Source organism: Ranitomeya variabilis, chromosome 1, assembly GCF_051348905.1.
Source record: "Ranitomeya variabilis isolate aRanVar5 chromosome 1, aRanVar5.hap1, whole genome shotgun sequence".
Classification (NCBI taxonomy): Eukaryota; Metazoa; Chordata; class Amphibia; order Anura; family Dendrobatidae; genus Ranitomeya; species Ranitomeya variabilis.
In genome coordinates this window covers 1,149,060,119-1,149,072,445 of record NC_135232.1, presented here as the reverse complement: position 1 = coordinate 1,149,072,445, position 12,327 = coordinate 1,149,060,119, and the positions used below count along the sequence as shown (strand labels likewise).

The 12,327-nt window shown below is 43.6% G+C and overlaps 1 protein-coding gene across 3 annotated transcripts in view; it reads left to right on the top strand.

Moving 5' to 3' along the window:
• The window catches only part of DYSF (dysferlin), a 441,189-nt gene that overhangs the window by 309,289 nt on the left and 119,573 nt on the right, over positions 1-12,327 (top strand). For all 3 annotated transcript variants that reach the window (XM_077280344.1, XM_077280346.1, XM_077280345.1), the window contains exons 37-40: positions 1,079-1,120; positions 5,645-5,746; positions 6,834-6,995; positions 10,654-10,819. In XM_077280344.1, coding sequence (XP_077136459.1) covers positions 1,079-1,120; positions 5,645-5,746; positions 6,834-6,995; positions 10,654-10,819 — 472 coding nt within the window. The remainder of the gene's footprint in view (positions 1-1,078; positions 1,121-5,644; positions 5,747-6,833; positions 6,996-10,653; positions 10,820-12,327) is intronic.

Sequence of the window (12,327 nt, the reverse complement as noted above, 5' to 3'; positions counted from 1 at the left end):
TCACTGGCAACGAGGACACGGCTCGTACATAATCGAAAAAGAAACAAAACAGTAGAAGAATCAATGCCTTCAAAATGTGGTGCTGGAGAAGGATGTTATCAATACCATGGATGGCAAGAAGGACAAACAAATCAATTTTGGAACAAATCAAGCAAGACATGTCACTCGAAGCAAGGATCACAAAGTTATGACTTGCCTACTTTAGACACATCATATGAAGAGAGCAATCACTGGAGAAGGTCACCATGGTCGGAAGAATAGAAGGAACAAGGCAAAGAAAGAGACCAGCAACCCAATTGTTTGATACTATCAAGATAACGGCGGAGAAGACTCTGGTGGACATATCTAGGCTGCACAAGATCGATCATTCTATAGAGCGTTCATCCGTCAAGTCGCCATGGCTTGAGATCGAGCTGAAGGCTTTAAATAATAATTTTTAAGCCAAGATCAGGAGTAGAACAATCAGAGGAAAAGTCTACTGTAATAGAAACACGTGCAACACTTCTGCATTTTTTCCCCATTTCTGGTTTTGGATTAAAAGTATGGAGGTAAAAAACTCACCACATTCTCAACTTTTGCACCTAGCCTTATTGCAGAGTACGAAATTGAGACATGAATGTGCTTTAGAAGCTCCTTTTACCATCAAGGTCACCACCAGGACTTCTGTGGGGTTTGGAATTTTGTGCTGTAGACCTTAGTGGTCCATAAGTTGCCATGACCCCGATAGTCAATCGTCAGCATCGCTTGACCTGAAAACATTTGGCCAAGTTCGTCATTTATTTTGGCCAATTTGTAGGTATTTCTTTGTTGCATTTTCTGGGTTGAATATTTTGGACATATTATTGGAAAAAATATTCTGCAACCAATATTCATGTATCTACAACACAGAAAGACTCTACTGCCTGCGTTTCACTCCTCAGTGCTGAACTGCCTTATTTCCTGCCCATCGACACAAACACAAGGCTTTGTACGAGCCTCCATTGGGGTCATAGGAAGGGCTTTATATAAGTGCTTATAATTGTTTTTTGCTTTCTTCTTTTTATCTGTTTTCTGCTCTTCCACCATGGAAACGGTTCAGCTGCTTGTTCCTCGGTTCTTCACGGAGAAGCTTCTAGACTGGGTACTTTATGGCTATCTATATGCTTACAGCTCTCTGATCTGTGCTCCTTTTCCCACCTCCTCTGCTTAGTACTCACGTTAATGAGTTATTGCAGTAACTAATTTGCCTGGGTTTTTGATCGAGAATAACGCTCGGACCCACCTTCATGGTGTCAAGAGACCACAGTTTGGCTGATGATGATCCAAAAATAAAAAAAAGATCATCTGGTAACTGCGATTAGAAATACATTTGGTCTGGGTCTGTTATCCTCTGGTCTTCAGCTGATGATGTCTTGTCAGACATATGTTTTGGCCGTGTCAGAATATTCTCCTCAATTTCTGCTTATGCCGCTTGTTAGCACCACTGACGGCATTGGGGGATACATTGGTGGTCATGTTTTACATTAGTCTGGCTGGGACTTGTGGTTGTTGGTTATACTTGGGGGGCACTCCATATTTAAACCCCCCCAGCAACTACTTCTAGCTGACAGACATACTTTTTAACTTCCCTTGTTGCTTGTCTACTGGTATCCTATGTTTTTCGCTGTTTAATTCCTTGGCTTGCATTTTGACTGCCCAACTGTGTATTAGTTTTGACTTCGACCTCCAGGTAACAACCCAGCTCTATGACTCTTCTTTCTGCCAGCTTGCTCCAACAGCCAGCAGCCACTCCATGGTCACGTAACACATGGGGCCCTGCATAAGTCTAGCTCCCCGTAAAGGGATTTAAGGGTAAAGGCCAGAGTTCTCCTGGGACCAGCTAAATGGAGATGCTTGTGCAAAAACTGTCGGTAAAAGCTCTATCACGAGCTGCCAGGCTACTGTGAGCAGAGGTCACGGTCTCAGGCCATATTACTTATCACCTTCAGCCAAAGCTCCTCCGATTGTCTCATCCACAACAACTCTCAGCATGTAGGCCACCACTTCTCTTTTTCTGTTTCAGGCTTCAGTCCCAATTGCACAAAGGCCATAGTACTACTAAGTGGCACAGATCTTGGTATTTATGCTCCTTGGCAGCACAGATCTTGTTTGTTATACTACTTGGAAGCACAGAGCTTGGTGGTTATACTACTACTATCTTGGCACAGATGTTGGCGATTATACTACCCGGTGGCACACATCTTAATAGTTATATTGTTAAAAGGGAAAGATCTTGGTATGGTTATACTACTAAACAGCATAGAACTTGGCAGTTATACCACTAGTATGAAGGAGCTTGATAGTTATATTGCTGTTAGGCACAGATACTAGTAGTTATACCTCCAGGGAGCACAGATTTTGATGGATATACTGTGGTGGTTATACTATTAGGGGGCACCTTTCTTGGTAGATATACTATTAGGAGGAACAAAGCTTTATGGTTCTAGTAAAAGATGGCCCAAAGCTTGGTGATTATACTACTAGTAGGCAAAGAACTTAGTAGTTATACTATTAGGTGTCACAAATATTGAAGGCTATAATTCTATTCAGCACAGATCTTAGTATTTGTACTACTAAAACACAGAGATCTATTTATTTTACTTACATAGCACAATCTTATTCCACAGTGCTTTACAGACGACATCATCACTGTCACCACAATCTAAAGTCAGTATCAGCATGTATTTAGAGAGTAAGAGGAAACCCACATAAACTCCTTGCAGATGTTGTCTTTGGTGGAATTTTAGCCCAGGATCCCAACTCTGCAAAAGAACAGTGCTAACCACTGAACCAGAGGCAAAGCACATGGCAGATATGTTTGTAAGAATCGCAGTGCCTGGTGGTTATACTACTAGTCAGAACAGATTAATTGAAGGCAAAAGTTTGGTTGTAATAATGCTAGGAGGTACAGATCTTAGCAGTTAATCTGCAAGGTAGCACAGAGCTTGGGAGTTATAGTACTAGTAAACACAGAGCTTGGCAGATATTCTACAAGGTAGCACAGAGCTTGGCAGTTATAGTACTAGCAAACACAGAGCTTGGCAGATATTCTGCAATGTAGCAAAGAGCTTGGGAGTTATAGTACTAGTAAACACAGAGCTTGGCAGATATTCTACAAGGTAGCACAGAGCTTGGCAGTTATAGTACTAGTAAACACAGAGCTTGGCAGATATTCTACAAGGTAGCACAGAGCTTGGGAGTTATAGTACTAGTAAACACAGAGCTTGGCAGATATTCTACAAGGTAGCACAGAGCTTGGCAGTTATAGTACTAGTAAACACAGAGCTTGGCAGATATTCTACAAGGTAGCACAGAACTTGGGAGTTATAGTACTAGTAAACACAGAGCTTGGCAGATATTCTACAAGGTAGCACAGAGCTTGGCAGTTATAGTACTAGTAAACACAGAGCTTGGCAGATATTCTACAAGGTAGCACAGAGCTTGGGAGTTATAGTACTAGTAAACACAGAGCTTGGCAGATATTCTACAAGGTAGCACAGAACTTGGGAGTTATAGTACTAGTAAACACAGAGCTTGGCAGATATTCTACAAGGTAGCACAGAACTTGGGAGTTATAGTACTGGTAAACACAGAGCTTGGCAGATATTCTACAAGGTAGCACAGATCTTGGGAGTTATAGTAATGGTAAACACAGAGCTTGGCAGTTATAGTACTATTAAACACAGAGCATGGTAGATATTATACAAGGTGGTACAGAGCTTGGGAGTTATAGTACTAGTAAACACAGAGCTTGGCAGATATTCTACAAGGTGGTACAGAGCTTGGCAGTTATAGTACTAGTAAGTACAGAGCTTGGCAGATTTTCTACAAGGTGGTACAGAGCTTGGGAGTTATAGTACTAGTATACACAGAGCTTGGCAGATATTGTACAAGGTGGTACAGAGATTGGCAGTTATAGTACTAGTAAGTACAGAGCTTGGCAGATTTTCTACAAGGTGGTACAGAGCTTGGCAGTTATATTACTAGTTTGTACAGAGCTTGGCAGATATTCTACAAGGTGGTACAGAGCTTGGCAGTTATAGTACTAGTAAACACAGAGCTTGGCAGATTTTCTACAAGGTGGTACAGAGCTTGGCAGTTATAGTACTGGTAAGTACAGAGTTTGGTAGATATTCTGGGTTGTACAGAGCTTGGCAGTTATAGTAGTAATAAACACAGAGCTTGGCAGATACTCTACAAGGTAGCACAGAGCTTGGCAGTTATAGTACTAGTAAACACAGAGCTTGGCAGTTTTTCTACAAGGTGGTACAGAGCTTGGCACTTATAGAAGACTCCTTATTCAGGCCACCTTTCCCTCACAGTCTGAGGCCATAGAACTTATCACCACCAGCCAAAGCTCCTCCGATTATCTCCACCACAGCGCCACTCAGCATCTTGGTCACCACTTTTCTTTTTCTATCTCAGATCTCAACCGCAATTGCACATAGTCTCCATTGCTGTCTTAAGTCAAACTGTCTCAACACAGGCAGTTTCAAGGCAGATGGTCTTCTTCAGTCAATTGACACAGGTCTATGTTCACATTACTTTAACTAAAGGTCCAGTGCCACAATGTAAAGCTGGTCAAACTGTACAAACTAGATTGTCCAGTGACGTCACTGGATCAACTTAACAATAGAGTTCAAGGGTATTTGTTCTGCGGGGGTTGTAACGACACATCTCAGTCCAATCCCTTCATAGCTTAATAAAACATCCCATAAGGACCCTGTTACATGCTCTGTAATGATGACAGGACGCGATTTCTCTGCTCATAGCTTGTTCAGTCTTGTACTAATAGATGTTGTCCTTAAACACTAATTTGCTTGGCTGTGATTTACTTAATAATGTAACAAAGATTGTTTCAGAACCGCAACACTTGCAAAAAACAGATCTCTCTCCTCTCCTATGCAAGATTGATTCCAAATGATTGCTCGGCATACTGACTGCTCATTTCAGTGGCTAAGCCAGCTTCTTTGTCTATACATCGGCTGTGACGGAGAAGGGGACTGGCTTAGCTATTGAAATAACCAGCTAGCCAGCCCCCTTTATTGCTGTGGTCACGTGCTGTAATGAGTTGGACACAAATTGGAGGAGGACCCAATACTGGAGTTTGTCACTGAAAATCAGTGCACCTTACCGATGTAAGATATACTACTACATTTAGTAATTGGTTGGACCTTTTCCGATCTACAACTACCTTTGAATGTAGTGGCGGGCCTTCCTGTGCTGTATCGGGCCATGTAATATCTTTGAGATTACTGGAGATAGCAAAGGACAGATGAGTGGTCACGTCAACACCATCAAGGGCATAGATTTCATGAAGGTGCGTCCAACGGGCCAGCTATGGGGTCCACTGGAGAAGCTGGCCTCAGTGCACGTTGGCTTCAGCCCAGTTGACCTGCACAAAACTCTCTTCATGCACCACGAAAATGAGGATAGGATGATAGGTCAAGTAACCCTCTTGGGTAGACTAGAAATATCCGGTGGACCAAAATTAGGAGCTATGTTGTTATGTATTATACAATAGGGGGCCCTATTCTGAGTCTCTCCATGAGGTCCCATCCCATGCACAACCTGCAATTTACTATTATAGGGGGTAACTTTTCTTTTGTGTTTTCTTTCCCCCCAGACAGAGGATACAGATCTGCCGTATCCTCCTCCTCAGAGGAGCGCCAACGTGTATATGATTCCCCAAGGCATAAAGCCCGTTCTGCAGAGAACCGCTATTGAGGTGAGTCTATACCAACACGGGGCGCTGAGAGATCCTGTATGGAAGACTCACACTTTGCTATAGGATTTCACTATGAGGAGGTGTTTGTTCACTGTATACACGGCCGTTGTTCTCGGGATCTCCAGACATCACTGGAGAAGCAGATTTTCTTCTCATAACTATAGGTACCTTAGATTTCTAAAGTCTGATTTTGGACTAAACTACTTTCTCTAAATTTAAAAGCGGTCTGTCCCGGTAACTGATTCACATGGGCCTAGTGATAAATGTATGATTGCTGGGGGTCCAACCACTGGGACCCAAGGAATCACAAGAACTATGCTCTTGAGTCTCTATATGAGCGAAGCACTGGGGCTTATCTGCCAACACTTCTCCATCCATGTCTATGGGTTTGTCGAAGTGGTGGTGCGCATGTGTGACCACTGCTTCCATAGAGCAAGGCATACGCATTACCACTCCAATCACACTGGGACCCCCTACCCAATTATGCTAAAATTGGACCCCCACCAACCATACTTTAATCACATGTCCCCTACTGGGTCAGCTGACGAGAAGAGATCCATTCCTGATAGATCCCATCTCCCATAGCTATTGGTTCAAAGATTGTACAGAACTAGTAAAACTTGGCTGCTTTCTTGCTTTTGTGGTTCTGCTTTTAGATCAAATTGGTCTTTTTAGATGAAATCGGTCTTGTTTTTCTAACCCAGAGTTGCGTTAAACAGGGCGGTAGATATTTGGCCCAAAAGTCATCGCCAAGCATGATAGGGACCAACCCCGTCTACATGCCCCGCTGCTCCGCCTTGTGTTTTTTTAGTGTTTTATATCAGATTGCACATGGCTTCCTGAGTAATTAGTCTCCCCGGTAGGTGCATGTGGAAAAGCCATAAATATATCTGATTATGTATATATGTATGTGTTATCACCGGACCCGATACATTGATCTCATTGTGCTCTAGTTAAATCAGCTTGTTACTTTATATGAGACATTTAACAACTTTTTCCCTCTTTCCCGGTGGTTATGATGATGAGCTGATGGCCGATATTACATAAAACCCTTTTAAACCTGAGATTTCGACCACTCTGTCGGCAGGTTCTGGCATGGGGTCTGAGAAACCTTAAGAGCTACCAGCTGGCCAGCGTGACATCCCCCAGCCTCATTGTGGAGTGTGGCGATGAAATGATCCAGTCTTGCGTTATTAAAAACGTCAAAAAGAATCCCAACTTTGATGTGTGCGTCCTCTTCATGGAAGTGGTAAGAGCCTTAATACAGTAAACAGATTTTCCTCCCCGACCCTTGCGTCGTAAGAAAGGCCCAGGTGCTTGTAAAACGCACTTGGCCTGGATTCAGCGACTTTTATAAGCCGATATTCCAGAGGTGCGAGAGAGCTCGCATGTGTTTCTTATATCACGGGGCTGAATGAAAGCTGTCTATCAGCAGCTGGAGACCAGCGCTGGGATTATTATCTTTAAGGACTGGTGCAGCCATGTGGAACGTGACAGTCCGAGAGTGGGCAGGAACCCTTCTTCTAGGACTGAAGGACATGACTCTACAGTGGGGGCATCTTCTTTTATGCTTTTGGCTTTTCTAGATAATTGATAAGAAGTCAAATTCTCCGGTAACACATTTTTTTTTGTTTTATTTTTGTAACAGCAAGGTTATACAAGCTGTCTAATTCTGTGAAAATATAAAATAATAAAATATAGAATTATCCCCAAAAATCTGCCAATTGATGACAATGTATCCTAATATTAAAGTAGATTAAAAAAAAAACAAAAAACTGTGGCTTAATGCATCGGTGTCAAAATAGAAATTTTCTGATTACATTCGGAATTCATCTCGTATCACAAGTTCATGGAGAATAAGTAAAAATATTGTGCTTCAGATTGGGGAAATAATTGTTACACTAATTCCGAGGGGCAAAGAGGTTCAATTTCTTGCATTGGTTTCAGCTGTATAATTTAACAGTGTTGCAAAATAGATAAATATTATTTGCTAATTATCAATCAATTATCAAATCTCAGTATGAAATCCACAATGAGATGAGCTTTCTCCTCTGTTCTTTCTACTCTGGGAGGAGTTTTCTCCTCTGACCCTTCTACTCTGGGAGAAGCTTTCTCCTCTTCCCCCTCTACTCTGGGAGAAGCTTTCTCCTCTTCCCCCTCTACTCTGGGAGAAGTTTTTACTTGCTCCCAATACTCTGGGAGAAGCTTTCTCCTCTTCCCCCTCTACTTTGGGAGAAGCTTTCTCCTCTTCCCCCTCGACTCTGGGAGAAGCTTTCTCCTCTTCCCCCTCTACTCTGGGAGAAGCTTTCTCCTCTTCCCCCTCTACTCTGGGAGAAGCTTTCTCCTCTTCCCCCTCTACTCTGGGAGAAGCTTTCTCCTCTTCCCCCTCTACTCTGAGATAAGCTTTTTCCTCTTCCCCCTCTACTCTGGGAGAAGCTTTCTCCTCTTCCCCCTCTACTCTGGGAGAAGCTTTCTCCTCTTCCCCCTCTACTCTGGGAGAAGCTTTCTCCTCTTCCCCCTCTACTCTGGGAGAAGCTTTCTCCTCTTCCCCCTCTACTCTGGGAGAAGCTTTCTCCTCTTCCCCCTCTACTCTGGGAGAAGCTTTCTCCTCTTCCCCCCTACTCTGGGAGAAGCTTTCTCCTCTTCCCCCCTACTCTGGGAGAAGCTTTCTCCTCTTCCCCCTCTACTCTGAGATAAGCTTTCTCCTCTTCCCCCTCTACTCTGGGAGAAGCTTTTTCCTCTTCCCCCTCTACTCTGGGAGAAGCTTTTTCCTTGGCTCCCTCTACTCTGGGAGAAGCTTTTTCCTTGGCTCCCACTACTCTGGGAGGAACTTTCTACTTTGTAATTTCTACTCTGGGAGGCGTTTTCTCCTCTACCCCCTCTATTTTGGGAAGAGCTTTCTTCTCTGTCCCCTCTACTCTGGGAGAAGCTTTTTCCTATGCCCCATCTACTGTAGGATGCGCTTTCTCCTCTGCCCCCTCTACTGTGGAATAAGCTTTTGCCTATGCTCCCTCTAAACTGGGAGAAGCTTTTCCTTGGCTCCCACTTCTCTGGGAGAAGCTTTCTCCTCTTCCCCTTCTACTCTGGGAGAATCATTCTCCTCTGCTCTCTCTACTGTGGAAAAATCTTTCTTCTCTGCCCCCTCTACTCTGGGATAAGCTTTTCTTTTGCTCCCACTACTCTGGGAGAAGCATTTTCCTTGGCTCCCACTATAGGAGAAGCTTTCTCCCCTGAGCACTCTAGGAGAAGCATTCTCCATGGCTCCCACTACCCTGGGAGGAACTTTCTCCTCTGTTCTTTCTACTCTGGGAGAATCTTTCTCTACTCCAGGAGGAGCTTTCTCCTCTACTGTCTCGACACTGTGAGGATCTTTCTCCTCTGCCCTCTCCACTCTGGGAGAAGCTTTCTCCTCTGCCCACTCAACTCTAGGAGGAGCTCTCTCCTCTGCCCCCTCTACTTTGAGAGGAGTTTTATCCTCTGTTCTTTCAACTCTGGGAGACGCTTTCTCCCCTAGCCCCTCTACTTTGGGAGAAGCTTGCTCCTCTGCCCCCTCTACTCTGGAAGAAGCTTTCTTTTCTACCCCCTCTACTCTGGAAGAAGCTTTATCCTCTGCCCCCTCTGCTCTGGGACAAACTTTCTCCTCTGCCTCCACTACTCTTGGAGAAGCTTTCGCCTTAGCTCAAACTACTCTGGGAGGAGCTTTCTGTTTTCTCCATCTTCGCTAGAAGTAGATTTATCCTTTGCCCCCTCTACTTCAGGAGGAGCTTTCTCCTCTGTTACCTCAACTCTGTGAGTAGCTTTCTCCCCTACCTCCTCTACTTTGTAAGAAGCTTTTTCCTCTGCCCGCTCTACTCTGGGAGAAGCTTTCTCCTCTGCCCTCCTCTGCCTCCTTTACTTTGAGAGGAGTTTTATCTGTTCTTTCAACTCTGCTCAGTTACCTCTACTCTTGGAGGATCTTTCTTCTCTGCCTCCTCTACTCATAGATAAGCTTTCTCCTCTACTCACACTACTCCGGGAGGAGCTCTTTGCTCTGCCCCCTCTACTATGGGAGGAGCTTTCTCCTCTTCTCTCTACTCTGGGAAGAACTTTCTCCTCTTCTTTCTCTACTCTGGGAGGAGCTTTCTCCTCTTCTCTCTACTCTGGGAGGAGCTTTCTCCTCTTCTTTCTCTACTCTGGGAGAAGCTTTCTTCTCTTCTTTCTCTACGCTGGGAGGAGGTTTCTTCTCTTCTCTCTACTCTGGGAGGAGCTTTCTTCTCTTCTCTCTACTCTGGGAGGAGCTTTCTTCTCTTCTCTCTACTCTGGGAGGAACTTTCTTCTCTTCTTTCTCTATGCTGGGAGGAGGTTTCTCCTCTTCTCTCTACTCTGGGAAGAACTTTCTCCTCTTCTTTTTCTACTCTGGGAGGAGCTTTCTTCTCTTCTCTCTACTCTGGGAGGAGCTTTCTCCTTTTCTCTCTACTCTGGGAGGAGCTTTCTCCTCTTCTCTCTACTCTGGGAGGAGCTTTCTCCTCTTCTTTCTCTACTCTAGGAGGAGATTTCTCCTCTTCTTTCTCTACTCTGTGAGGAGCTTTCTGCTCAGTTCCCTCTACACTTGGAGGACGTTTCTTCTCTGCCTCCTCTACTCAAAGATAAGCTTTCTCCCCTGCCCTCTCTTCTCTGGGAAGAGCTTTTTACTCTGCCCCCTCTGTTCTGAGAGATGTTTTTTTCTGCTCTCTTTACAAATCTCATTTGTATGAGCTGCCAAGATGACTGAGGGAAGGGAAGTGAAAGTGACAACTTCTCTGAGCATAATTTGGGCTAAAAAGTTGCCGTTTTTCAGAATGTAATGTAATTTTGTAGAAGACCTGTTTTAGAATGTTCTTCATAAAGTAGAAATAAGTCAATTAACGTCCTCTTCCTCTCTTGTTTAGAGGCTACCCAGGGAAGACCTCTACTGTCCTCCCATCATTGTGAAGGTGATTGATAATCGGCAGTTTGGGAGGAAGCCTATAGTTGGACAATGTACCATTCACTCGTTGGAGGAGTATCACTGTGACCCCAATTTGGAGAAAGTCGATATGGATGAAGGAATAGCAGGTATAAGATAAAGACTCTTTTATATAAGAAATCAGAGCAGTCAACTTTCTTATTTCAAATAATTAATGGAAACTAATTCCAAAGAGGGTGAACCTGGACATTGACACAGTGAGACTTGTGTTTAGAGGATATTATCACATCACAGGATTAATCCAAAGGTGAACTCTTAACGTGAGAAGTATGCTTATAGATGTAGCATCCAATGGAGCATGGTCAGTCCTCTTTGGTTTTAGGGTTACGTAACTTGATGAAGTTCAGTCTGTATGAAAGTGAAATCTGTTACTTGGGGTACCGGTCCAGATAATGCCGTGAGGGGTAATGACAGTGACACTTGGGATATACAGTTGTGCTCAAAAGTTTACATACCCTGGCAGAATTTTTACTTTCTTATCCTTTTTTTCAGAGAATATGAATGATAACACCAAAACTTTTTCTCCACTCATGGTTAGTGGTTGGGTGAAGCCATTTATTGTCAAACTACTGTGCTTTCTCTTTTTAAATTATAATGACAACCCAAAACATCCAAATGACCCTGATCAAAAGTTCACATACCCTATTTCTTAATACCGTGTATTGCCCCTCTATCATCAATGACAGCTTGAAGTCGTTTGTGATAGTTGTGGATGAGGTTCTTTATTTTTTCAGATGGTAAAGCTGCCCACTCTTGGCAAAAAGCCTCCAGTTCCTGTGAATTCCTGGGCTGTCTAGCATGAACTGCGCGCTTGAGATCTCCCTAGAGTGGCTCAATGATATTGAGTTCAGGAGACTGAGATGGCCACTCCAGAACCTTCACTTTGTTCTGATGTAGCCAATGACAGGTCGACTTGGTCTTGTGTTTTGAATTATTCTCATGTTGGACCGTCCAAGTACATCCCATGTGCAGCTTCCGGGCTGCAAATTTGCCTCCAGTATTTGCCGATTACGTGCTGCATTCATCTTTCCCTCAACTTTGACCAAGTTTCCTGTGCCTTTGTAGCTCACACATCCACAAAACATCAGTGATCCACGTCCATGCTTTACAGTAGGAATGGTGTTCCTTTCAGCATAGGCCTTGTTGACCTCTCTCCAATTGTAACGTTTATGCTTGTGGACAAAAAGTTCAATTTTGGACTGATCATTCCAAATTACCTTTTTCCAGATGTTTTGAGGCTTGTCTCTGTGCTGTTTTGTGTATTGTAGGTAAGTTTCTTTGTGGCATTTGCACAGTAATGGCTTTTTTCTGGCAACTCGACCATGCAGCCCATTTTTCCTCAAGTGCCTCCTTATTGTGCATCTTGACACAGCCACACCGCTAGTTTTCAGAGAGTCCTGTATTTCAGCTGATGTTATTTGTGTGTTTTTCTTTGCATCCCGAACAATTTTCCTGGCAGTTGTGGATGACATTTTTGTTTGTCTGCCTGACCATAGTTTTGTTTTTACAGAGCCCCTGATTTTCCATTTGTTAATCTCAGTTTGAACGCTGCTGACTGGCATTATCAATTCCTTGGATATATGTTTTTTGTATCCCT